The 26,888-nt window shown below is 50.6% G+C and overlaps 1 protein-coding gene across 1 annotated transcript in view; it reads right to left on the bottom strand.

Moving 5' to 3' along the window:
* Muc4 (mucin 4, cell surface associated) overlaps positions 1-26,574 on the bottom strand; it is a 28,160-nt gene extending 1,586 nt beyond the window's left edge. The window contains exons 1-22 of the mRNA XM_032900119.1: positions 22,324-26,574; positions 21,968-22,096; positions 20,332-20,471; positions 19,411-19,575; positions 18,326-18,481; positions 17,474-17,604; positions 15,980-16,068; positions 14,019-14,198; positions 13,638-13,754; positions 12,818-12,937; positions 12,317-12,528; positions 10,444-10,528; positions 9,926-10,093; positions 9,371-9,472; positions 8,784-9,017; positions 7,446-7,583; positions 4,515-4,696; positions 3,501-3,660; positions 2,476-2,655; positions 1,731-1,804; positions 698-768; positions 383-618 (exon numbers count right to left, since the gene is read on the bottom strand). Coding sequence (XP_032756010.1) covers positions 383-618; positions 698-768; positions 1,731-1,804; positions 2,476-2,655; positions 3,501-3,660; positions 4,515-4,696; positions 7,446-7,583; positions 8,784-9,017; positions 9,371-9,472; positions 9,926-10,093; positions 10,444-10,528; positions 12,317-12,528; positions 12,818-12,937; positions 13,638-13,754; positions 14,019-14,198; positions 15,980-16,068; positions 17,474-17,604; positions 18,326-18,481; positions 19,411-19,575; positions 20,332-20,471; positions 21,968-22,096; positions 22,324-26,503 — 7,249 coding nt within the window. The 5' untranslated portion in view covers positions 26,504-26,574. The remainder of the gene's footprint in view (positions 1-382; positions 619-697; positions 769-1,730; positions 1,805-2,475; positions 2,656-3,500; positions 3,661-4,514; positions 4,697-7,445; positions 7,584-8,783; positions 9,018-9,370; positions 9,473-9,925; positions 10,094-10,443; positions 10,529-12,316; positions 12,529-12,817; positions 12,938-13,637; positions 13,755-14,018; positions 14,199-15,979; positions 16,069-17,473; positions 17,605-18,325; positions 18,482-19,410; positions 19,576-20,331; positions 20,472-21,967; positions 22,097-22,323) is intronic.
* Positions 26,575-26,888: the final 314 nt, after the last annotated feature.

Below are 26,888 nucleotides of genomic sequence, written 5' to 3'. Positions count from 1 at the left end.
ACCTTTCCGGTCAGGCAGTCAAATTTCAGGCAGGGGTTTATCCTGAGAAGCATCTGGTTAAGTGCGCAGAGTCCTGTCTCTGTAGGTGTTCAGTTCTCTGTGGTTGATCTTATTAATGTTGTGTAATGGGGGTCGGAGTGCTCAACAGGTAAATTACTGTACACCCTTACCAAGAGGATGGCAGTTTTCAGGGTCTGAAAAGGCCAGCAGTGATGAGCCCATACTCAGAAGTTAGCCAGAACCGAGTCGAAACTCAGACTCTCCCATTCATTCACTCTCTTCTACCAAGGGCTGACATGGCTTGCAGGTCTGTGACCCTCTATTTACTTTTCTCCTCTTCTCCAACGAATCCCTGTATTGTCCCCCAGATAGAGTGACTCACGGGCCATCCCGTCCTGGATATCTGCCCTGGAGATGGGGAAGAAGCGGACGTTCTTCCTGGCTTCTCCACTCCTCTTCCGCCTCTCCTGCCGAGCCTGGAGGAGGAAGGCCTCCATCACGGCGCTTATCAGCTGGTTGTTCAGATAGTGGATGAGGGGTCCCCTGGGACGGTACTTGAAGTGGGAGACGACCTTCCAGTGATGAATGGGCTTGCCCAAGGACTGTGCTCCGGGAGAGCTGTACGGGAGGGATACAGTGGGAGTTTGAGGAGCAGGAGAGAGGGAGAGGGGAGCCATGGGGGGACAACTTCACTTACGTTCGTATCAGCTCCACTAAGCTGTTGGAGAGAAAAGCCCGCATGTCCAAGTTCTCTAGTACGTTTGCCACCTACAGTGGGGGGAATGGGGGATGGGATGAGGATTTTGAATGTAAGACCCAGGCAGCTCTCTTCATTCCCCCCCTCAGAGGCTGGCCTGGGTCCCGGCTTAACAAATACTCAGCAGGTGAAGAATGTAGTGTCCTGTCCTCTCTGCCGCAGCATTGCCAGGGGAACCTCTGAGAGGAACACCTTTGCCCATCCTCTCCCCTCATATGTACCAAACACAGACCGTTCAGCTAAGCCCTAGAGATGGCCAAGTGCCAAGAATGTCACCTGTTAAATTCAAAGAACCTTTGGCCAAGGGCAGCAGATGGATGTCACCAGACCTGACTAGCTGGGATTTGACGTCTCTGGCAGTCAGGGTATTAATAGTAACGATCACTTTGAATGTGTGTTGTGTTTCAGTGCCAAGGGCTTTCCACACATTATCATTTAAATCTCGACACAGCCTACGGTAGGTACTACTTACTCCCGTTCACTTTTACACCCAAAGCTGCTATAAATAGCTTGTCTAATTACTGCTTCTGCTCTAGAGAGAGGCAGGGCAGCGTTCTGAGTCCCTGTGTATAGGAGTCTAGAGTTTCCGCCATTCACCAACCTGGCTACTTTGCTTAGTGGAGGTATAGACAGGAATATGGTATCAGTGGAGTCCTGGTTCCCTCTGGGAAATCAGGGAGGAGGTGACTTCTGCCATGGAGCAGCCAGAGAGCGTGAATCATGAGGGGGTACCCAGAGGGACAGACTGGAGTGACATACCACCCGAGATTCTTCTCAGGACAGGCTGGTTATTCTAACACATTCTGTACTCTCTAACCCTGAAGCTTCCTGACATCTCAGAACCTTGAACCACCCCTGGGCAAGAGGCTCCCCCGCTTTGGGAAATTAAGGTTTCTGAAGGATGTGCAAACTACAGCACAGTCCCCGTAGGACCCTTTCAAGATCCACTTCCCACCAGGAGCCCAGCACTGACCGAGGCATTGACGTCAGCGTTAGAGGCGTTTTCGTCCTCCCTGAGAGAGAGCGTGATGGTCCTCAAGGGAAGCTCTGGAGATAAAGGAGACCCAGACTTAGCCAACATTTCCCTCGTGTCCACTCAGAGAGATAGCTCCGTCTACCACAGCAAGGTCACTGAAAGCCAACTTCCCCACTGCTTCTGTGCTGGCCAGGCCTTCTGTGTAACCGTGAGCTTCTCCACCCGGCTTCTTTGTTTCCTGAAATAACAACCCTGAGACTGCATTATTGTGAATAAATTCTTAGGCCGGAAGCTTTGGCACATTCCCGATGCCCATGACTTACTCTGTTCTAAGTTTCACCGCAAGGTTGGTTTCCTCTCCTCACGCAATCCTCTTCCTAAGAGTTTGGAGCAAATCTCTCTCCACTGACTATCCCAGAAATCCCCTCTCTGCACCAGAACTTTCGCCTCCCTATTTCCTGCCTAAGCTAGCAGGCCAACAGCATTTTATTGACAGGCGATGCTTCCACACATCGCACAGGAGGCTCTCTCTACACTCCTGAGGCTTCTTCCGCCTTGGTCTGTCCTCTGCAGAGGGGACAGCGGCCCTCACCATGTCCTCCAGCCCCAAACTCACCACATGGAGGAAACCTCAGTTCTGATCTGTGCCTTTGAGGAACTCAGGCCTCATACACTAATGTACCCATCATCCCCAGGCATGAGAGACGAGAGGGGCCGGCACAGCAGGAGCAGTCAGCCATACCTTTAGAGACGATGGGAGTGAAATTGTTCCCGGCCAGGAAGCAGCGGTTACCAGTGAAGGCAGGGGCGCAGGTGCAAGTGGGCTGGCAGCCTGGAGGCCCAGAGATGTCGCAGTGGCCATGGTTATAGCAGTAATTCACAGGACAGGAATGGTTCTGGCAGAATTCAGAGATCTCCACAGCTGGAAAGGGAGTCGGAGAATCAGCCACACTGTGACAAGGCAGCTGATGGGAGTGAACGACCTGTCGGAATAGCCCTGGAATATCTTGTTTGGTTTCTCCCCCATGCTCGCCTATTCTGTATTGTGCTTGCGGGCCACTCTGAACCCCAAACTATCTTCCCCACATCTTCTCCACGCGTTTCTCCGTAATGCAACCTTTCTGTCTGCAGATAAGTGTTCTTTTCTCCTCTGCACAGGGCATGGCATGTTCACCAGAGCATCCTTGTCAGAGAGGGACCCAGAAGGACCGCAGTCTGCCTGCTTCCTTCCCTCACATCCGTCTTCCGGTTCCACCCACTCTGGACTCTGCCCAGAAGATGGTAGTCCCCTGGCTGTCTTAGAGGACTGGAAAGGTTGCGCTGTCGTCTCTGTCACCATGACTACAGTGGCTCAGAGAAAGAGGAGCAGACGCACAGGAAAGAACCCAAAGGAAAACTGAGGTTCCTCTGTCCCAAGGTTCCCATAGCAACACCTCCAAATGCCCCGACTTGTGAAAGGCAGAGCCCCTGTGTCTCTGAAGAGGCCCAGGTACCTGAGAGCCTAGCTTGCCTCTGGCTCATTAACCTTATCCATCAGTCTTTCCCCATGTTTTCTCCAGCAGGGTCTGGTCCAGCCCCATCCTCAGCTTCTGCATCCTCTCCTGCATCCCCATACCATCTCCCAAGTCCTCCCCCATCACAGTTCCTGATCGTGAGGTATTTGAAGACAGGTTGCTAAAGACAGAGACACCAGTTTGTGTTTGGCTATCACAGACCCTTGACAAATCACCTGAACCTCCTCTTGCCAGGGCCCTGTCCCAAGCTTACCTGCACAATGACGCCCATCTCCAGTCATGTTTGGAGGGCAGGCCTGACAGCCCTTCCCAGGAATGCAGTCCACATTAGGGAAGCATGGCTCAGTGCAGAGGTCCTTAGACTGTTCACACAAGCGGCCGAAGGAGTTCCCATCGCACTTGCAGCTGGTCACCTGAATAACAGCAGGGCTACTGGTGTCCGCAAGCTAAGGGACATCTGCCCTGAGTTCTGCTGTGAGTCCCTTCCCGAAGCTATACAATCCCCTCCCTGGCCCTGTAGCAGGCTCTCGGCTTTGCCTCCCTCCGAGCACATCTCCTTCCCTGGAATCCATGGCAGAGTAAGATAGGGGAAGAAACAGAGAGGACAACAAAACAAAACAAAACAAAACAAAACAACAACAGCAGCAACAGCAACAACAACCCCAAGCAAAACCACAAAGCATAAATAAGGCAAAATCTGTGGACTTGGGTCATGAGGCTTCACCACAAACGTGGACGGAGAGGATTTTCTCCAAACTGAAGAAGGTACACTTCCACAGACAGCAAACAGCTGGGGACACAAGGCAGCATCCCACCCCTCTCTTCCCAACCCCAAAGAGAGGTGAGCTACTCTCCATATTGCTCTATAAGGGCTTCTGTGTGTGAGCATAGTGGGCTCAGGTCCCCCTGGTCTGGAGGGAGTCAGGGCAGCTAGCTGGTGGCTACAGACCTCTATCCAGAAGCACAGGTAAAACTTCCTGTCCTACACCCCAGGGCTACCGCAGGGAACCATGGGAAAGGCTGAAGTGAACATTTTAAGCCTGACCAGGTGGGAGGTGAGACACAAAACTCTTTTGTGCTCTAAGCAATGATGAAGGTTCCACTTCACATACATGTTTGTAGCCCAAGATGGCCCCTGCACTACTCACCCACCACAGCTCCACCCTCTTCCCTACATACACCTTGCCCAGGAGAGGACACACACACACACACACACACACACACACACACACACACACACACAGAGCCCCCAGCTCCCACTACTCACCTCAGTGGAAGAGTTGCCCTCTTTGCTGGTCTCGTTGTACAAACACTGGTCCTCCTTACTGCAGAAGCAAGCCACCGTCTCAGGCTGGAGTACCGACGACAAGTTAGTCTTGACATCCCTTGCTAGAATCTCCAGGGTACATGCTTCTGGGGATGTTGGTGTCCACTGCAAACTCCCGTTTTCTATCCAGAGAAAAGGAGACCTCAGTGTCTGGGGGAGCTCTCTGCTCTGTGGTCAGTGCGTCCTGGCATCTAACACCCGGACTACTGAGGTGGTCTTCCCATACCCATAGGCATCCTTTAGAGCAGAGCTGGGAACCCCAGGGCAATGGCGGTCATGCTCCAAGCAGGAGGGAGGCAGCACCTGCTGAATGTGATGGGTGCGTGTAGACATACACACAAGGGAAGGCTACCCATCCCCTAACGAAGAGGCCCCTACATGCATCCCTGCCTGTGGCTGTACTAGGATTCAGAAGACCAAGTACGGTCCTCTCAACGCATCCCCAAGCTGCAGGGTGGAATGGCTTCACCTCCAGAATCTCTTCTGCCTTCCCAGCATGCCCTCCCCTGACTTTCCAGGCCTTGGGTACCTCACCAGACGTCAGACTACAGGGATTAAAGAACAGCTTGGAAGAAACAGAGTAGGGGTGGACAGGAGTTAACTTCAGGCCATCACCTTCCAGGATGTCCAGGGTGGCAGAAAGTCTCGGTAACGCCTGCCACTGCGTGCCAAGGTTTAATGACCCCTCCACACCAGAAAAGCAAAAGGAGACAGTTTGGTGGTCAGGGCCCAGAGGAAGTTCCCTGATGACTTTGGTTTAGCAAAGAAAGTCACCATCCCTTCCAACTTTGGCCCTTTAACCCAAGTCACAGCTGCCAGCCCAGGTTCTTAGATGCCATTACTAAGAGGGGAAGATGTGCTGTGTTAGTCCCAGTCCAGAAAATCAGACAGGGAGATAGAAAGCCAGAGACAAGTATGGCTGACTGCCGTAAGGACAGCGCCAGTGTTATTTGTAGTTTTTGGTCTCATTCCACAGTGTGTTATTCTTTTAATAGATGTGATAATGCTATAAACACATGAGTTTTATTACATCTATTTATCCTGTGTGGGGGTAGGAGGACAGCCTGCAAGACTTGGTTCTTTCCTCCTACCATACAGGTCCCAGGGGTGAGACGGGGGTCAGATTTGGTGGCAAGTGCTTTTGCCTGCTAAGCCATCTCACCAGCCCTAAAAACTATTGTTGCTGTTGTTGTTGCTGTTGGTGGTGGTGTTGTTGTTGCTCCTCCTCTCCTCCTCCTCCTCCTCTTCCTCCTCCTCCTCCTCCTCCTCTTCCTCCTCCTCCTCTTCCTCCTCCTCCTCCTCCTCCTTCTCCTCCTCTCCTTCTCCTTCTCCTTCTCCTTCTCCTTCTCCTTCTCCTTCTCCTTCTCCTTCTCCTTCTCCTTCTCCTTCTCCTTCTCCTTCTCCTTCTCCTTCTCCTTCTCCTTCTCCTTCTCCTTCTCTTCTTCTTCTTCTTCTTCTTCTTTTCCAGGAGATAGGTGTAGCCCTGGCTATCCTGGAACTTTCTCTGTAAGCCAGGCTGGCCTTGAACTCAGAGATCTGAGTGCCTCTGTCTCCTGAATTCTGGGAGTAAAGGCGTGTACTGCCACCAGGCTGAACTTGTCTTTTTTAATGGTCATATTTTGATTATTCTGATAGTTTGGTAAATGCTCCATGATGGTTAAAATGAGGCACACAGCTGTGCAAGATGGCGCATGCCTTCAATCCCAAGAGGCAGAGGCAGGCAGGCAGATTTCTGACAGTTCAAGTCTAGCCTGTTCTACATAGTGAATTCCAGGGCAGCCAAAGCTAGCTAATGAGACCTTGTCTCAAAAAAAATGCCTGTTATTAAATAGAGGCAAAACGACCTTTGCGTTACCTGTGTGTATCCAGAGCCAGTTGACCTATTTAAATTTATCTAAACTCTGTACTGCTACTCGCTTGGGGAGGGCCACCCATTTGCACTATAGGCATTACTGTTTTTTTCTTGAGATAGGGCGTCGCTCTGTATCGAAGACTGGACTTGGTCTCATGGCAAGCTCCTTCCTCAGCCTCTCTCCCAGAGGATTACAGGCTTGAGTTGCTATGACCGGCTGTGAGTACCAATCTTCGGAAATGCTGTTTCTCAGGGGCTGGAGACATAGCTCAACGGTTAAGAGTATGTGCTGCTCCTTTAGACGACAGGAGTTCGGTTCCCGGCACCCTCCTCAGGTGACTCACACTGCCTAACTCCAGCTCAGGGGCACCCAACCTCTAGCACCTGTACACACATATGTACAAAGGCACATAATTGAAGTTAAAACACTTGTAAGCCCACCACAGAGGGGACGTTGGCTAGTCGTCACATCCGATCAAGAGCAGAGAACAGATCGCCCATGCTGCCTGCTGCTCACTTTGCGTCTTCAGCTCTGCCCGTTTCTTCATTCTTAAACAGCTCAGAGCTTCGCCCATGAATCAGTGCCGCCCACGTTCATGGGTCACCATAACTGACAATCAAGACACCCCTCACTCCTTCAACAAACACGCCTGCAGACCAGCCTGATCTAGATAATTCTTCACTTGAGACCCCCCCACCCCCTTTTCAGGTAATTCGAGGTTGGTTGAAAACCCACCATCAACCTTAAGTTTGTTTGTTGCCTGGGTTACATAGGAAGTTTCAGGCCGGCTTGGGCTATTGTAGGAATACCCTGTCCCAGATAGGGGGAGGGAGGGAGGGAGAAGAAGAAGAGAGAAAACAAGATGAGGAGGGGAGGAGAAAGAAAGAAAAATGTCTGTTGGTCCTAGATACTCAAATGAAAAAAACAAAACAAAACATCAGGGTGCTGTACAGAGTAAAGAGACGCAAGAAAGCTCAAGGTGACTCCTCCCATCCCATTGGCAGCCAAAGATTCATACCAAAGAGCTCAAAGCCACTGCACTTGTTGGAGAGGCTGAATACGACATCCTTAGAGTCGCTGGTGATCTCAATGGCCACTGTTCGCCCCTTGTAGGCTTGAATCTTGCTGCTGTAGTGGATAGGGGGTGGGTACTGGTCTGAAACAGAGAAACACGGAGACTAGTTATGCACGCGGCTCTCTCCAGTCTTCCCTTTCTGCTCTCTTTCCCCATGACTCTTCCTACATTGCCAAGCCTCGGCCAGCCTCCGGGAGCAGGACTCAGTCTTCCTCCGTGCTCTGCAAGCTGTGTAGAGTGTATTGAGTTTGCACTGCCCACTGTCTAACCTTTAGGCTCCCTGTCTTTTCTTTTTTCTTTTTCTTAAATAAATTCTTTTAAAATTGGAATTGTATTTTTATTGTGTGTGCATCAATGTTTTGGCTTGTAAGCATGTGTGTCGGTGTGAGGGTGTTGGATCCTCTGCAACCGGAGTTACAGATGGTTGCGAGCTGCCATGTGGGTGCTGGGAACTGAACCCAGGTCCTCCAGAAGAGAGGCCAGTGCTCTTATCCGCTGAGCCATCTCTCCAGCCCCTAGTCTCCTGAACAGAATGCCATGCTGGGCCTTGAGAACAGATAGTCAGTTTTACCCCTGATAAGAGCTGAAACCCACGAGGGTGATGTGTAGATAGACATTCCACCTTTCCAGAAAGAGAGGCCAAACTCTCTCAACACCCTGTATCCCGGAACCCTGTTTTTCTATCCCATGGCATATGAATACGTTTCATCAATAGATTTATCGAGCATGTGATACACAGATGGCACTAATCTCTCTAGCAATGAACAAGTGACCGAAAAAGAGGCCTAAGGGAATTATAAGTTATAAAATGTTCTTAGTAGTTATAAATGCTAAAAGAAAAAAATTCAGGAAAGGGAGTGTGACTAAAGTGTGAAATTTAAGACATGGCAGATCAGAGGGGCTTAAGAAGGCAGTGTCAAAAGTTGAGAGAACATAGCTTTGACTGTTAGTCATACCTCAGTGGTGCCCACCCCTAACATAACTTCTCCACAGAGAGAGCCTTGCAGGCCAAGTTACCAGTGAGCCCAAAGAAGACAGTAGGGTGGAGGGAGAGGGAGGAAAAGGGGTGTCAGGGAAGGAGTTCTGAGTGTTGGAGGAGACAGTGCACAGACAGGGCAGTGAAGAGAAAGCTGTTGTCCCCCAGAGGGCCTGAGTGAGCTGGGAGGGTTTGGTCCATCAAGAGAATGAAAATGTAGAGCTTGAAGGAATGTCATGAAACGGGGGTCCTTGTCTGCTCCCCATCTCTGGAAAGGTCTCTCTGCCTTTCCTCATGTCACTTACTGAGCGTGCCATTCACGTGCCGGAATGTTCTAAGGATTGAGTTGGTGCTTTGTCCGATGTCTCTGTTTCCTGTGGCCAGGACGTCAAACGTGCACTGTGCGTCCTCGTTGCACCCAGAGATCAAGTCTTCACCGGCGGCGCTCTTGTTCCACAGTTGGGACAAGAAGATGGGAGTAAAGTCGGAAGGCAGAGGGTCCGTCCTCACCCCAAGGAGGCCTGTCCCGTTGATTTGCCCTGTAACACGGGAAGTACAAGGGTGGTATGAGACTCCAGTCATACCTCAGTGGTGCCCACCCCTAACCCTCTGTATATGGTTCTGTGTGTAAGGGGGTGGCACGGGAGCTGGTAGGGACAGGATGGCTTCAGCGTCTGGAAATCCCTACTTCAGTGAGCGAAGACCACCCACTCCTCTCCTCCCTTCCTGGAAGAGACACACAGCTAGGGTAGAAGCAGGGGACAGACATAGGACAATGGCAAAATCTTCAGACCTTATGAAGGATGCATAAGATCCCCCACAAGCACAAGGATGACAACACAGCAGCTCCCTCACTGACCTGCCCCAGTGGCCTGAGGACCCCCAGACTCACATGTCATTCCATAGTGGAAAAGAGTCTCCTCAGAGCTGTTGGATGGAATGGTGGAGCCGTTGGGCATTCTGAAGTCATCTTCTGGATTGTCATTCCAGACTCCTGTGGGACAGAGCAGGGGGTTCACCACCACAGCTTCCCTTCTCCAAGGAGCATTCAACAGGGCAGCTGCATCTGTCCCAGGTCTGGGGTCCCAGGAGGTGGGAGAGGACCAGGCACTCACACCCTGCCATTGTGCTTTAAAAGGGGAGAAGAAAGCCAAGAAGAATATAGAGGGAAGGTGGGAGGAAGGAAGGAAGGAGACTAAAAACAGAAAACATAGAGACGGGGAGGGGAGGAAGCAGACAACTGAGCCTCCACCTTCCCCATAGCATCTCCTTCAAGGTCTCTTAAAAGAAAGAAAGGAAGTGGCAAACAGGAAATTAGCCTAAACAGTGTGTGAAGCAGCCCCTCTCTGTGCCCTTAGTGGGCCGAGGAGGAACTGGGCAGGGTAGAGAAGTCCAAGGCCCATGGGAGGGATGACTGTCCTGGTACGGTCTGAGCTCTGCTTCTTACCCAGAAGGCCCTTTGTGTGGTTGCGGTACTCCTCTGACAGGCTGGAGGAGGCATGAAGGATGTTGGAGAGAGCAATCACAGAGATGGTCACTGTCCCATCAAAGTTGGCTGAGACTTGGGAGCCATTTTGGATCAGTAGGACACCAGTGGCATTGAATACGGGCAAGTCTGGAAGATAGGACAACAAGTGATGCCGTAGCCAGCATGTCCCTTGGACTCGGCAGCAGTGACAACTCATGGCACAGAGGACACTGGGGTATCCTGACCATGCCTGAATTAAAGGTCTCACACCATCCAGACCAATCTCCAGCCCCTTCTCCCTTCTCGGGTAGGAAACAAAGAAAACTCTATGCCCAGGCTGGCTGAAGATCTTCCAGTGGAGCAGTTTAAGGGATAGCAGGCAGGGCAAACATTCCATTCTTCTGGGTGTTGTAGCCTCTACCCACTTCCTCTGAGCACACCACTCCCAGGGGCCTGAGGAAGTAGAGTGGGACACTTGCTGACATTACCGAGCCTACCTTCAGTGTCGCTGGTGTTAAAGGCCACCGTTTGGTTATTGTGTACAACTCGGATTGTGTCGTTGGGCTCAAGAAACCACTGAACCTGGAAAAGAATAGGAGGAGGACTAAGCCCAACCAGCAGGCAAAACCAAGGCCTGAAAATGAGGCTCTAGAGAGCAATGCAAGGCTAAAATCTGGGCCAGATATGCAGACATATCCTTACTGTGTGTGGAGAGCTCAGTGGGAGCCAGGCTATCAAGGGAAGCCTTGGGGAGCAGATAACACCCTTGTTCCCACTGTGTTATAAGCAAACAGTGACATTGGAAGCTCGCTGGCAGCCCAGCAATTGTGTCAATGCCAAACATTAATAGACAACGCGTATTGTAATCCTGTCACTTCTAGGTTTTACTCTGCTCACTCCACTGTCGATGTGCCCCTTTGTTCCAGGATGTAGGATTGCCATGGAAACACATCTCTGGTTGTGTCTACCTGAGTCTTTCCAGAGATATTTAACTGAGAAGAAGGGCAGATCTACTCCAAATGTGAGCAGTGTCGTTGTGTGCACGGGGACCCAGATGGAATAAAAAAGAAGAGAGCTGAGTGCCAGGACTCATCTCACTGTGACTGCAGACACAGTATGTCCCCAGCCTCCTCACATACTCCCGGTGCCATGATGCGCTGACTTCACTCATGAACTGTGAACCAAAAGAACCCTTTGTCCTAATTGGGGTTACGATTGCTGTGAAGAGGCACCAGGGCTGGAGCAACCTGGGGAGGGAAGGGTTAATTTGACTTATGCTTCCACATCACTGTTCATCTGAAGGAAGTCAGGACAGGAACTCGAACAGGGCAGGAACCTGGAGTCAGGAGCTGATGCAGAGGCCATGGAAGGGTGCTGCTGACTGGCTTGCTCCTCATGGCTTGCTTTCTTATAGAACCACTAGGCCAGGGATGGTGCTACTCACAGTGGGCTGGGCCCTCTCCCATCAATCACTAATTAGGAAAATGCCCTACAGGTTTGACTACAGCCCAACCTTACGGAGGCATTTTCTTAATTGAGGTTCTCTCCTCTCAGATGACTCCTACTTCGAAGTGACAGAAAATTGTCCAGAACGCCCTTCTTTTCCTTAAGTGGTTCCCTGTAGGATGATGTCATTATGCAGGGGAAGGCAGGTACAAGATAGAACAAGGCCTGTCATTGGACAAGAAGGAAGGATGGGTGGGAGAAAAGTTTTAGAGAGGAGGAGGAGACTGGAGCTAGGAGAGAGGAGAGAAGCAGCAGAGAGAACATGGAGGCGGATGTTAAGATTCCTCTCTGCACATTTACAGGTTGTTCTGAATAGTCTTAAGGGATGGATGTGTACAGGGCTTTGTATGTCTAGGTGGGCAATTATATCTTATCAATTGGATCAGAGGCTATTGTGTTGTGTGTTCTTTCATGTGGTGATTTAATTGACTTTAAGAGAGTATGTGGTGGCTGGAGACACTGGGCTGCCACGGAATTGGGATGTGTATGTCTGGCATGGTGGCAACCTGCCTTGGGAACTAGGCGGGTAGAGAGATTGTTGCCAGGCTCGGAGAGAAGCCATCGGCTGTGTGATGTGGGATAGAGCAAAGTGGGTGAGATGCTTTACTGACTGAGATGAAGACATCTAACGGATGTCTTGGGGCACTATGGTGCCAGACCTAGTGCAGGATAAAAGACAGCATTTTTTTATTATAATTTTAGAGCAACTATTCCCTGTCCTGTAATTGGACACAGAAGTGAGAAAAGTAGACAATGAATCTCTCCTCATTTGTTTATACTCTTCCTCTTCCAGTGTCCAGCTGATGGCCCCTGAGGGGTTCCGGGGAAGGGAATGCAAGGATACCCTGGACTCCCCTCACTTACTGTGATGGGAGACTTCAGGCTGCTGGTGTTGTATTGGGCCGCAAAGGCAATGAAGTTCGTGGCATTGGCAGAACTAGTCTGGGCAGTTCGGCCCTCCAGCAGGAAGGAAGAATTTCTGTCCTGGGCCTGAACCAGCAGGAAGTCCCCTAGCCCGTTGAAGGTGTACTTGGCGTTATCCAAAGTGGTGATGTGGGGATCACCAAATGTCCAAGCTAAAAGGAAGGAGGTTACACATTTGCCAATTAGGGCCATGGCCGCAGACTCCCAGCTGGTAGGGATTCCATCTTGGGGGACTCAAGTTTGGTGGACTCCAGAATCTACTCCAAAGTCCTCATCACTCGTAGTCCCTGGCCTCAATCCTCAGTCCTTCGCAAAAGCTAGATCCAAAGTCCCTCTGTTTACTGTTAGCTTCACACAAGACCCGTCAACATCATCCCCGTGGCTGCAATTCTGCCCTAGGAAGTCGATCCCTTGCTAATCCACCTCAACCATGATGCTCACCGGGCCGGGGGGGCCTGTACCCAGCACAACTAACTCGGGGCCGCCTGAGCTGGTACTGGACGCAGAAAGAGGGCTTGTCATTCCAACGGCAGCACCAGTTCTGTGCCTCCTGCTCCTCATCTGTGGAGAAGAACAGTTCGTCAGGAGGAAGGAGCCCCGGGGAAGCAACTGCCACATTTGGAAGAATATGGTGATATTAGCAGCAAGAATAGTGCCCTTAGAGTCAGGCACGGCACAGTACATACTCTCCCAAGCCCAATGGCTGCCAGTGAACTATAATCAAATGGCACTGTATGTCCTCGTTGGATGAATGTTGGGGTTATTACACAGCAGGGCACATGGTACAAGTCCTCAGAGAGCTGGCAGGAGAGAGAACAGAGTTGATGGTGTGAAGACTCTAGAGACTAGAGCAGGCCCCAGGGTGGGCAGAGGCAAGCTCCCCTCCCCTATTCACCTCTGCGTGCCCTAGCTCCCTCGGAAGGTCTCTATGGTGGGATGATTCTAAGTTTTCCCCCAACACATGGGACCCAGAGGATAGCATCAAAGTAGGCTCTCTTCCTTGGCCTAGAAAAATTCCCCACTCCGGGCTGAGAGCACAAGGCCAAACGAAGATAGAAGACACATTCTGGCCTAATCTGAGAGAATACGAGGAGGAAGGCTGCTTCTGAATTTCCCACAATCCGGGGTTTGGGACCAGAGAGGAAGTCGCTAGGAAGCATTGGAGCCAACAGGCTTCATCCAGAAGGTCCCCATAGCTTGTCTGAGAAGAGCCGCAGGCTTCAGGGCAGACAGGGGTTGGGATCTCCAGGAAGATACTTACCAAACTGCCAAGGACTGTGCATTCTCCAGCCTTCTCGAAACTCACCCCAGGTGCCATAGCTACAGCACACGCCCCCTCGCCCGGAGGAGAAGCTGCACAGCTGCCTGCCCCACAGACCTGCGAGGAGAGCAGACATCCTCAGGCCGGAGCTTGAAGCAGGTCAGATGGGCAGGGGCTCTGTGTGTGGGGGTGGGGTGGGGGGTGCTCAAGGTGCCCGGGAAAGGGCAGGACAGGCATCAGGCTGGGAGCTTGAAGCAGGTCAGATGGGCAGGGGCTCTGTGTGTGGGGGTGGGGTGGGGGGTGCTCAGGGTGCCCGGGAAAGGGCAGGACAGGCATGAGCAGAGCAGAGCGCGTTTGTGAAGGACCGGGAGGAGCTATCACCTGTGTTGATGCGCCAGAACCGAAAGTCCCATCGTCCCTGCTGCCAGGAGCAAGGGCAGGAAATCTTGTTCCAGCCCCAGCTGGGCCGCTGAGGCGGACTTTCCAGCCACTGCAGACATTTGAGCCTGTAGTTGGGCCACACCTCCCTGTGTAGCCTGTAGACCTGCAGTCCCCGGATGCCTGAGAAACAAGGAAAGCAGTGCTTATAACAGGACACGGGCTGCGAGCTCGGCTTCAGTTAGGCTCAACGCAAGCTCATGACTGCATCCTCCATCCATGTCCTCCTGCCTCTCTGGATAGCTCTTCCTAGGAAGGGGCCCACTTCACACTGGCAATGATTATCTCCAAACCACCTTGAACTTAAGTTCCAAACGCTTCAAATCTCAGACCTTAGGGCTAAACTCTGGGACAAGTGCCGGGCAGGGAGGCGTTACTTGACCAACCTACTTTCCCTCCTCTCTCTCTCTCGCTCTCTCTCTCGCTCTCTCTCTCGCTCTCGCTCTCTCGCTCTCTCTCTCTCTCTCTCTCTCTCTCTCGCTCTCTCTCGCTCGCTCTCTCTCGCTCTCTCGCTCTCTCGCTCTCTCTCTCGCTCTCTCGCTCTCTCGCTCTCGCTCTCACTGTTGTTCTTGCTTTCTCTTTCTTGCTAGCTGGTTCTCACTCTGCCGTGCCTTCTAATTCTCAAACCACTACAGTTCCTCCCCTAGAGACACATAGCTGCCAGTCATGCCCTAGACGCTCCATTTCATGATGCACCCTCCTCTTCCCTTTCAGTGGCCATAGCAACGGGGACAGAGAGAGGTCCAGGCCCAGAAACTAGCTGGAAGACGCAGAGAAAATGACAGGCTGGTGGGGCCTTGCTCTATCCTGTGAGTCTGGGAAGCCTCTTTTGGACCCAGACACCATCTTGGGAAGGGAGGACTAGCCAGAAAAATCTTCAGCAGGGTTGCAAACCTCCAATTCCTTGGAAGTTTCATACTGTACACACAACTTTAGGGAGAGGAGCAGACTCTAAAGACTCCCTACAGTCCGGGACAAAATATGATCTACTGTGTGAGATTTTCAACCCCTATATTCACATTAATGAAGCAACTGTTTTCAGAAGAGTAACATTGTTTATAATGCTGCACACACACACACACACACACACACACACACACACACACACACACACATACACACACTCCGTGAGATACCCAAGCTGATGTGTCTAACAGAGAGAGACCCTCTTCCACAGGGTGGCACCCACCTGTCATTTGACCCAACTTACGTGTCTCATTGTCAAACATCTTTGTCCCAGATCAGATAGACCTGGACTCGCCCTTTACGATCTGCATGACTGACCTCTCCCAAATGCTAGCACGACCTTTCCTCCATCACATTTTGGAAGGCGATATTCCCTTTGGAGTCTATATATTAGACCGAGTCTTGGAGGAAGTGCCACAGTTCGCCTCTGGTCACGAGGGTCTCTATCACACTGACTGTTGAGAGCCAACGTAGTTGGCCTTCTCCCTCTTTCTCTTCATTTTTCTGTCTGTTAACCTACTGTCTGGCAGACAGTAAGAGTTCAATAAATGTTGGCCGAGTGAATGCTGGCCTTTTGCAATGCCTCCTGGTAGACTTCCTTAAGGGTCTCACTCCAGTTCTGGAATAGGACATTTATGTGGGTTATCCTAACTTCACACCTATCTCCCTTGTGGTCCTCACTCCAGGACCAGAGTACCTACAGACAGACAGACAGACACCCGGGGTTTGGCTCGTCTGTGAAATGAGATTTAGAGGGGCTGAGGGTGTGAAAAGGTCCAGGCAGGATCAACTGTGGATGCACTTGTAGGTAGTCAGTTTGTGCAGGAAGCTCTCCAGGGTGATGGAGAGGCTACGTCTGCCTAGGATTGCCATGGCATATGGTGTGGAGGGCAAGGGAAGCCTGAAGCCAGCTCGAATATGGTGGGTGGCACTTTTACCTAATTTGGAGTTCAGGAATCGATCTGGACGGTACTTCTCCACTGCTGGCCGGAATGTCAGTGGGCTGTTTTCAAAATACCCATCTCCACTGCGGGCAAAGGAAAGACTCTCAGGCCTCCGCGTCACATTCAGGCGCTTCGTTTAGTACGTCAGTCATCCTAGCCAGCCCCCCAGTCAGCAGCTGGTAGCCCATGGCTCAGTGAGGTGGGCAGCCAGATTGAGCCACGGTCCCAGTACTAAGGGGGAGAAGGAAGAGAAGATGGGTGGGGGTGGGGAGGTTTGTCTCCATCCCACATCTCACCAGTGAGAGTGAGACATGAGCAGGCTCACTCCGTACACACAGGGTGCGGGAGCCACAGAGCTGAGGGCAGATTTTCCTTTGTTTCCCTTGAAGCAATCTACGGGCATACTTGAGTGCTTCAAGGTCAGTGTCTGGGTCCAGCATTCACTTCCAGCGGCTGAATCTGCACTTACTAGCTTGGCGATCTGGTCTGACTTTGGGGGTTTTATATCTGGGTGAAAGAGACCCCTGACTATGTCGGAGCGTTTTAAAGCGTCAGTGCAGTGACATTTGTAAATCCCTCAGATCTGAGTGGAGACCACATTCAAGGGCCTACCACCTCCACTGTCACAGTTTTGAGGGTCCAGGATGGAAGGAAGTCTGCAGCAGCAGTCCCAGGGCCGCTGCAGGAGCATGATCTTTTCTCTGCAGTCACCCAGGCTAGAGGACAAATACATGCGTGACGTCTCTGTTGGGCTCACTGAAGTCGGTGTGAAATCGCTAGCTGCCTGGGTAATTACATGCTTTCCTCATTCATGGCACATCGAAAGCCAGTCAAAGCCACGCTAGCCAGGCTGTACACACCCGAATGTAAAAGAAAACCGTGGTCACAGACCATGTGTGACCTTCACAACCAGTTGCCACACAAGCAGGCAGCTGGGAGCTGTTCTTTCAGAGGCTGTGGCCCCTTCGTGTGCAGGAGCCCACACTGCAGCCAGACAGCTCTTCTCCTCACTTCCTTCTCCATCTAACCTGCGGGAATCACAAATGCCACTCTCGGGGGCCTGCGTTCTGATGCCCACTTTGCCACCTTGAAACTCTCTGACTTTGGGCAAATGAGTCATCCGCTAGAACCTGAGTTTTCTCACCTATAGGATAATGGTTTTACTTGTAGGAGAGTCATCAGCTATCATGTGATCACCAAATCAAACAAACCATAAATAAATGAATTAATTAATTAATTAATAATATGACGTAATAGGTGTACTAAGTGGCTGCTAGCTGAGAAGTCAACTAATGTCAGTGGAGAGAAACCAAGGAGGTCAAAGGTTAAAGGAATCCAGTACACAGGTGTTGAAATAGGAACAGAGTCAGGATGAATGGGGGCTTCCTCATCAGGAAGAGCTGCATGTTCAAGCACAGGATGGGAGTGTAAGCAGGGAACACTTGACTCTCACAGGCCAGTGCTGACAGCAAGCCGACCCTGTCTTACCTGGAGAAGCCCATGAGCACTCGGTTGTACAGTCCCTGGGTCACATCCCACCTCATGCCACCGCTCTGGTAGAGAAACAGGGCGTAGGACCTGCTCCCATCTGTGGAGAGGATGGCTTGGTAGGTATTGGTCTGCAAGTTGGGGAGAGACAATCGGAGATGTCTATGAGAGGTCTGAGGTTTCCTCCCTGGTGTTCCCACACCTCTGAGCAGACCCAGGGACATTGCCTGTTCCTGATCCACCCAGGCTGGGCGTGTCGGCAAGCTTGCTGTGTAGGGCAGGCAACATTTACCCTAGGTGTGGAAGCTCTTAGCATGCCCTATGTTCCTTCCCTGTAACTTGTTTTCAGGGAGAGGATATAGAGGGCTGTGGGTTGCAGCCCAGTTAGAAGAAGGCTTGTAAGAGAGACGCAGGAACCTGAGAGGTTACACAAGACCGCAGCCCTGAGAGGGGCCCTCCTTAGCTCTCCCTCCGGATGTGTAAGGGCTTTGTCAGGTGTCCCCTCCACTTGGGTGGTATGGAGAACTTGCGCATGCCCTGTGCACAGCAGGGAGTCGGTGAAATGTTTGTTGAGTGCCACACACTGGTGTTTCACTATTAGCAGAGGAAAGCTGACTTGTGGGAGTCACATGAAGTTGTCAGTCACCAGACATTCTTGCCTGTAAACGCAGCTGAGGTGTCTGACAGAGGCAGGCCTGGCCCACTGTGGGTACTCAGTAGACCATGCTTTCAGGGGATAGTAGAACCAGCAATCTTTTCTCCAGCCAGGGTATGCTGGAAAGGTAGCTCCCACTAGGATGATGGGATGTTCGGCTTCCATAAGGGTCACAGGAGCTGTCCATGTCCACTCACCCCAAAGCTCCCCCGGGCTGGATAGGCAGGAACATTGACCCAGGTGACCTTCAGTGTCCACTTGGCTTTGAAGCTCCAGTCACTTGTAAACTCATTAATCAGAGACTCCACCTTCCGGATTAGCTGGTGCTGCTCATCGTAAAATGTGATGTAGTCCTAGGACAGGAAGGTGGGTAAGAGCAAGGAAGTGAGAGGCCCTCTAATGCCCCTAAGGCAGCCGTTCTCAACCTGAGGGTTGTGACCCCCCTTTGGGGGGAGGGGCAGTTCAAACAACCCTTTCACGAGGGTCAAGTATCAGACATGTATATTATGATTTATAACAGTAGCAAAATTACAGTTATGAGATAGCAGTGACATAATTTTATGGTTGGGGGGTCACTACAACATGAGGAGTCATATTAAAGGGTCTCAGCATTAGGAAGGTTTAGAACCCTAAGGGGTCCCTGCTTCCTGCTTGGGGATGCTAGTTACCTCGATGCCCATGGCTGCCTGTACATCTTTTCCCCAAGTCTGAATTTTTACAAACCCCTTTGACTTTAAAATCAAGGAAAATCTTGGGGCATATGAACTAGAGGATCCTTATCCAGAAACCCAAGCCTTCTTGAATTGAGCTGAGGCATCTCTTAGTTCAAATCAGCTCGCACGGTATGACCACATGTGTCTAGTTCTACATTCCCGAGTCTAGCATGTAACTCCTTAAGGACGGGTGCAGGTATGTCCATCTTTGGAACTGAGGCCGAGCTTTGTCAGCGGCAGGCACACGAAACATACTTGCTAGGACAGCTATTGCTATACACTTTCACAGGCTGGCATTATTAACTCAGTTCAGGAGTGTTGGTGCAGACGGGGCGGGGTTCTGCTGGACTCAGCCTCCATTCCTGTCACCTGCAGGTCTTCACACGGTTGAAGTAGGGTGTTCCAGCGTCTACTTAGCATTCTCTCTTGGCTTCCTCTACACCTTGTATTTAAACTTCAGTCCCTTTCCACGAAGATCTAGGCTGTGACACAATGCCCTTGAAGTGCCCCTGATCCCTCCAGGGAAGGTGCTGGGGAGCTCCTGACTGCCAAGGCCTTGAATGACCCACCTGGTAAAATATGGTTCCCCTGGAGCTAGAGAAATCAGCATCACCCCAGAATGGGGCCACTATGGCCACATGCTCCCTTCCTGTGAAGCCTCTTTGAGGTGGGTTGGGGTAGGAGAAGACATCGTAGTCTGACTCGGGGAAAATGATCTGACCGTTATCTGTAAACTGAACACAAGGGTTCTTGGTTAGGGAAGGATGAGGAAAGGGTTATCCTAGTCTAGGGCCAGTTCCTTGAAAGAGCTCCCCCTGAGAGCCCATCTGTGCAGAGAGTTAGAGGTGTCAACATCAACGGTCTCCTTGTGCACGTTTTGCCTTGCAGGAGAACTCGGAACCCAGCAACCTCACAGGTACTCACCCCTGTAAGGACATTCCCATATCAGTCTAAGGGAGTGGACTGTTCCTGCCTCTGTGGTGCATCCCAGCTTTCCTCAGAGCAAAGCCCTCTTAGTAAAGAGCCTTGCCCTACCTGGAAGCTTGTGACACATCAGATGAGGGTAAAGGAGTCAATGCCCTGTTTCCTTTTACCGTGTTGAGCTCTCATTGGGTGTCCCTACTTCTCTTCCTGAGGGCAAGAGGAGCCAGGATCGCCATTCCCAGGGAATCAGGAAGTAACCGAGGGAAATAGAAATGGTGGGAGCCAACCAAGTTTCCAAGCCTAGCTTCTTCCTCATGGGAAAAAGCTTGTGGAACAGTCAAGAGTCCTTTTCACTAGGGGAAGGATATTTTTGTCCACACGGGCAGGGAGGTGTGGCTTTCCACAGCTAGAAACTCTGACACCAAAGAAGGCTACAAAAGTGTTGTACAACAAAGTGACCTCCATTCTTTCATTTGCTCTGTCATGGGCCATCTCTGCAGAGAGACAGGGCCCAGAGAACAGAGGCCACAGACGTGACACAAGGCTACGGTCAGAGAGAGACTCACGTAGAAGGAATCCCGCAGGGAGGAGCCGAGGGGAAAGCCAATCTGGATCTTGAAGATTGGTGAGGTAAAATCCACAGTCCTGGCAAACAATTGCTTGTCTCTAACTTCAGAGCTTGACCCGTAGGGGAAGAGGGAAATCCCTAGGCCAGAATAGAGGAGACAGCAGAGTCTTTGAGGGTCTTCGCTCCTTTCAGGTTCAGAAGGATCCTGAGAGAGCTTCCCCTAACTCACACCTTACCTGTTCCCTCTTCCAGAAGAAGGCCTACCTTCCCTGTAGGCCTTACTCTTCACTCTACCTCTCCATACACACACATCTTGTTTACTTCAGCTGGAACCCTCAGCATCCCTCAGATTAGATCATCCTGACATAACAGTCCTGCTGTTAAGATATTGCCATAGGATATCCTCTGACGGGGAAGTCAGAACTACTAAACGGTAAAAAGATGAAACTCCAAAACGGCAAAGACTGGTCACTGTTTACTGCAGCGGTACATCTCCAGATAAATTTGAAGACACCGCCCTGTATGTCCTCGGATTCCAGTTTGGGAAACCTTGTCTTAAGTGTTTCCCAAGTGGATCTAACGCTATACTGCCTGGTCTTGATTGGCTTAGCACAGTCTATTGGCTTCCTCACTGATGCCTCGTTCAGCATTCCCAAATTTACCCATACCAGCCACCGCTATGCAGAATTATATCCTTCCTGATTCATTTGCCCGCATAGTTCTTGGGCAATTCCAAATGCTTCGGAGCTCCCCACCCAACACAAGGACCATCATTTCGCTCCCGTGGCTTTATTCTAGCTGCTCAGACCATTGACCTATCTAGGGTGCTCTCCCCCTCCCATAGTTCTTACCAGGAAGCCTCCTTCTGTTCACCTTTACCCTATTTCCATCCCCCTTAGGGTCTTTTGAGTGTTTATTCCTCGTATCCTGATCTTTCACCTATAGAACAGTTCATCAGTCCTTGAATATTCCCCTCCCAGCCCAATGCGATGCACAAAATAGCCTTTGGCACCCAGTTTGGGGACTGCCCCGTGGTTCCCTGTAAGCTCTAATCCCAGAGAGCAGAGACTGTGAGTGAGTAGAGTGATACTCAACATGAACCGCTCTAGGACAGTGGTTCTCAACCTTCCTATACTGTGACCTTTCAGTACAGCTCCTCAGGCTCTAGTGACCCCCGACCACAAAATTATTTTTAACAGACACATGTATTTTTAATAGATATATATTTTAATAAATATTTTAATAGATATTTTTCATAAAATTATTTTTTGTTGCTACTTCTTAACTGTAACTTTGCTACTGTTAGGGATTGTAATGTAAATATCTGTGTTTTCCGATGATCTTAGGTAACACCTGTGAAGGGGTTGCTTGACCCCCCAAAGTGTCGTGACCCACAGGTTGAGAATCACTGGTCTAGAGGAAACCACAGGGGAAAGGGTGCATTGTTTGTGACCTGTATGGGACAGAGTATGAATTAAAAAGCCTTGATTCCTCAGCTACACAAAAGGACCTAAACTGACAAATGCAGTCTAGCAATCACAGCTACAGCATTGCCGTCCGGCTCAGTAGAGGCCACCAGGGTCCTACCTCATTGGTAGAGGCCACCAGGGTCCTACCTCATTGGTATCACTTACCCTGGTCTGGTGGAAGAGGGGCTGGAGGCACTGTGGACCTGGAGGCTGTGGACGTGCTGGGAGTCGGAAGGGTCAAGGAGGTGGCTGAGAGTACTGTACTTCTGTCATTGTCTGTTTTCGTGGTCAATCCTGGACATACAGGGAGAGAAGATAGAAGTGGGTTCAACATCAGAGAACGTGAGAGTCACAGAAGATGAGGAGCTGAAAGAGACAGCTAAAATGTTTGTCCCTACACTGGTCAACAGCCAGCACCTCCATGCATAAGTATGGAAGGCAGAAAGAATGGCACACTAGTCACCATTCACCATTGGGACTCTCACCTCACCCTTGCCTTATATGTGTGGTAGCTGACGCACCTGAAGAGGACGTCCCACGAGAGAAGGTCTCTGTCACAGTGGGTCCAGGCGAAGAGGCAAACTGCTTCTCTGTGGTAGCCTCTGTGAGGAGGCTGGTTTCAGACATGCTGGATGCCCCCATGCTTTCAGTCAAGTAACTCTGAGAATGTGTAGATGATCGCTGAGTAGACTTGCTGTGCGCCACTGTTGACAATCGGCCTAGAGTTGTGCTTGGAATTCTTGATGTGATCACGCTGTGGCTTCCAGTTATAAGTGTGTGCCCCGCATTTCCTGAGGTGGATTCTGTGGCGGTGAATATGTCTGATGTGGCTACAGATGGGGTCCTCCTACTGGAAGTAGATGGGGCAGTTATTTTTCCTGAGGAGGATGTTTCCCAAGAAACTGTCTGTGTTTGAGTGGATCCCCTTGACAATGATGAAAGAGTGGATGTGGTCACCTCTGTCGGTGTGGTGGCTTGAGGTTTGCTGCTGGTCCCCATGCTTCCAGTGTGTTGGCTCTGAGAAGAAGTTAATTCTTGAGTAGAAGTGCTAAGTGTTGACACTGGTGACAGTTTCTGGGTTGAAGGTGTCACTGAGACCTGTGTGGTGGCACGTGTGGAACCCTGAGTAGTTACTGCCATTGTGTGTCCTGTGTCTCCTGAGGTGCCTTCTGTGGAGGCTGTGGTGGTTAAAATATCTGATGTACTTGGAGGTGAGCTGCTCACACTAGGAGCATGGGAGGTGGTTGTATCAGGTGATAGTGTTGTCTGGGAACTTGTCTGTGGTTCTTGTCTTGTGGGAACTTGTCTTGTGGGAACCTCTGTGGTTCTGGTGGTTTGAGGATAGCTGGTGGTCTTCATGCTTCCAGTGTGTTGACTCTGAAAAGATGTTGTTAATTCCTGTGTAGAAGTGCTAAATGTTGACACGGTTGACAGCGTCTGGGAGGAAGATGTCAGTGAGCCCTGAGTGGTGGCAGGAGTAGAACCTTGAGTAGTTACTGCCGTTGTGTGTCCTGTGTCTACTGAGGTGCCTTCTGTGGAGGCCGTGGTGATTAACATAACTGAAGTACTTGGAGGTGAGCTGCTCTCTCTGGGAGCCTGTGAGGTGGTTGTTGCATCAGGAGACAGTGTTGTCTGGGAACTTGTCTCTGTCTGAACGTGGTCACTTGAGGAGGCTGAAAGAGTCGTAGTCACCTCTGTGGCTCTGGTGGTTTGAGGATTGCTGGTGGTCTTCATGCTTCCAGTGAGTTGACTCTGAGGAAGTGTTGTTAATTCCTGTGTAGAAGTGCTGAGTGGTGACACAGTTGACAGCGTCTGGGAGGAAGATGTCAGTGAGCCCTGAGTGGTGGCAGGGGTAGAATCTTGAGCAGTCATTGCCGTTGTGAGTCCTGTGTCTACTGAGGTGACTTCTGTGGAGGGTGGACTTGGAGATGAGCTGTCTACACTGGGAGCATGTGAGGTGGTTGTTGTATCAGGAGAGGATGTTCTCTGGGAACCTGTGCCTGTCTGAAGTTGGTCACTTGAGGAGGCTGAAAGAGTCGATGTAGTCACCTCTGTGGGTGTGGTAGTTTGAGTTCTGCTGGTGGTCTTTATGCTTCCAGTGTGTTGACTCTGAGAAAGTGTTGTTAATTCCTGTGTAGAAGTGCCGAGTGTTGACCCTGTTGGCAGTTTCTGTTGTAAAGATGTCATTAAGACTTTTGTCGTGGTTGTTGTAGAGGTCTCAGTTGTCCTCGGAGCTGTGTTTCCTGGAGCAGACTCTGGAGAGGATGTTGGGGTGAGCACTTCTGTTGTAGCTGGAGATGTGTTACTGACACCAGAAGAAGTTGGGTTGGTTCTTTCATCTGAGGATGATGTCACTTGGGACCGAGTCTGTACAGGAGTTGAGCCACTTGGAGAGGATGAAAGAGTTGATGTGACTGAGGTGGTTTGAGGTCTGCTACTGATCTCCATGCTGCCAGTGTGTTGGCTCTGAGGAAGTGTTGATAATTCCTGAATTGAGGTGGTGGGTGTTGACACTGTTGACATTTTCTGGGTTGAAGGTGTCACTGAGATCTCTGTGGTAGCAGGTGTGGAACCCTGAGTAGTTACTGCCGTTGTGTGTCCCGTGTCTCCTGAGGTGCCTTCTGTGGAGGCCGTGGTGGTTAAAATGTCTGAAGTACTTGGAGGTGAGCTGCTCTCTCTGGGAGCCTGTGAGGTGGTTGTTGCATCAGGAGACAGTGTTGTCTGGGAACTTGTCTCTGTCTGAACGTGGTCACTTGAGGAGGCTGAAAGAGTCGATGTAGTCACCTCTGTGGCTCTGGTGGTTTGAGGTTTGCTGGCGGTCTTCATGCTTCCAGTGTGTTGGCTCTGAGGAAGTGTTGTTAATTCCTGTGTAGAAGTGCTGAGTGGTGACACAGTTGACAGCGTCTGGGAGGAAGATGTCAGTGAGCCCTGAGTGGTGGCAGGGGTAGAACTCTGGGTAGATATTGCTGTTTTGAGTCCTGTGTCTACTGAGGTGACTTCTGTGGAGGGTGGACTTGGAGATGAGCTGCCTACACTGGGAGCATGTGAGGTGGTTGTTGTATCAGGAGAGGATGTTCTTTGGGAACTTGTGCCTGTCTGAAGTTGGTCACTTGAGGAGGCTGAAAGAGTCGATGTAGTCACCTCTGTGGGTGTGGTAGTTTGAGTTCTGCTGGTGGTCTTTATGCTTCCAGTGTGTTGACTCTGAGAAAGTGTTGTTAATTCCTGTGTAGAAGTGCTGAGTGGTGACACTGTTGGCAGTTTCTGTTGTAAAGATGTCATTAAGATTTTTGTCGTGGTTGTTGTAGAGGTCTCAGTTGTCCTCGGAGCTGTGTTTCCTGGAGTAGACTCTGGAGAGAATGTTGGGGTGAGAACTTCTGTTGTACCTGGGGATGTGTTACTGACACCAGAAGAAGTTGGGTTGGTTCTTTCCTCTGAAGATGATGTCACTTGGGACCGAGTCTGTACAGGAGTTGAGCCACTTGGAGAGGATGAAAGAGTTGGTGTGACTGAGGTGGTTTGAGGTCTGCTACTGATCTCCATGCTGCCAGTGTGTTGGCTCTGAGGAAGTGTTGACAATTCCTGAATTGAGGTGGTGGGTGTTGACACTGTTGACATTTTCTGAGATGAGAGTGTTGGTGAGAACAGTGTGGTAGCAGGTATAGAACCCTGAGTAGTTACTGCCGTTGTGTGTCCTGTGTCTCCTGAGGTGCTTTCTGTGGAGCGTGCTGTGGTTAACATGTCTGAAGTACTTGGAGGTGAGCTGCTCTCTCTGGGAGCATGTGAGGTGGTTGTTGCATCAGGAGATAGTGTTGTCTGGGAACTTGTCTTTGTCTGAACTTGGTCACTTGAGGAGGCTGAAAGAGTTGTAGTCACCTCTGTGGGTGTGGTGGTTTGAGGATTGCTGGTGGTCTTCATGCTTCCAGTGTGTTGACTTTGAGAAAGTGTTGTTAATTCCTGTGTAGAAGTGCTGAGTGTTGACACAGTTGACAATGTCTGGGAGGAAGGTGTCACTGAGATCTCTGTGGTGGCACGTGTGGAACCTTGAGCAGTTACTGCCGTTGTGTGTCCTGTGTCTCCTGAGGTGCCTTCTGTGGAGGCCGTGGTGGTTAACATAACTGAAGTACTTGGAGGTGAGCTGCTCTCTCTGGGAACCTGTGAGGTGGTTGTTGCATCAGGAGACAGTGTTGTCTGGGAACTTGTCTCTGTCTGAACGTGGTCACTTGAGGAGGCTGAAAGAGTCGATGTAGTCACCTCTGTGGCTCTGGTGGTTTGAGGTCTGCTGGTGGTCTTCATGCTTCCAGTGTGTTGGCTCTGAGAAAGTGTTGTTATTTCCTGTGTAGAAGTGCTGAGTGGTGACACAGTTGACAGTGTCTGGGAGGAAGATGTCAGTGAGCCCTGAGTGGTGGCAGGGGTAGAATCTTGAGCAGTCATTGCCGTTGTGAGTCCTGTGACTACTGAGGTTCCTTCTGTGGAGGGTGGACTTGGAGATGAGCTGCCTACACTGGGAGCATGTGAGGTGGTTTTGGTATCAGGAGAGGATGTTCTCTGGGAACCTGTGCCTGTCTGAAGTTGGTCACTTGAGGAGGCTGAAAGAGTCGTAGTCACCTCTGTGGTTCTGGTGGTTTGAGGTTTGCTGGCGGTCTTCATGCTTCCAGTGTGTTGGCTCTGAGGAAGTGTTGTTATGGAACTTGAGGTAACCATTGGTGATGCTTGTCCTGTGTTTTCTGTCGTTCTATATGGAGAGGCTGTTGGGTTGGACACCTGTGAGGTCATTTGAGATGGGTTGGTGCTGCTGGGAAGGGATGTGGAAGTCTTCAGGGCTGATGTAGTTGATGTCTTTACTTGAAATAAAATAAACAAGGACATTATTATCTTGCAGAGTTTGGTTTAGGTAAATGGATAGTTCCAACCCAATTCTTTCATACAGCCAACAGTCCTTTTAATTTCTCTACATAGTGTTTTCTGTGAGGTTTCATTTATTTAACCACAGCTGTGCATTTTGCACACACGCACACACCAATTCAGTGATAAATGTTGCAGAAGGTAACTCGCGGTGGTCTTTTTGCTTCCATTATTGTTGTTTTTG

This window comes from Rattus rattus, chromosome 4, assembly GCF_011064425.1.
Source record: "Rattus rattus isolate New Zealand chromosome 4, Rrattus_CSIRO_v1, whole genome shotgun sequence".
Taxonomy (NCBI): domain Eukaryota; kingdom Metazoa; phylum Chordata; class Mammalia; order Rodentia; family Muridae; genus Rattus; species Rattus rattus.
The sequence above is the reverse complement of the archived record's forward strand: the minus strand, read 5'-3'. Positions and strand labels throughout refer to the sequence as shown.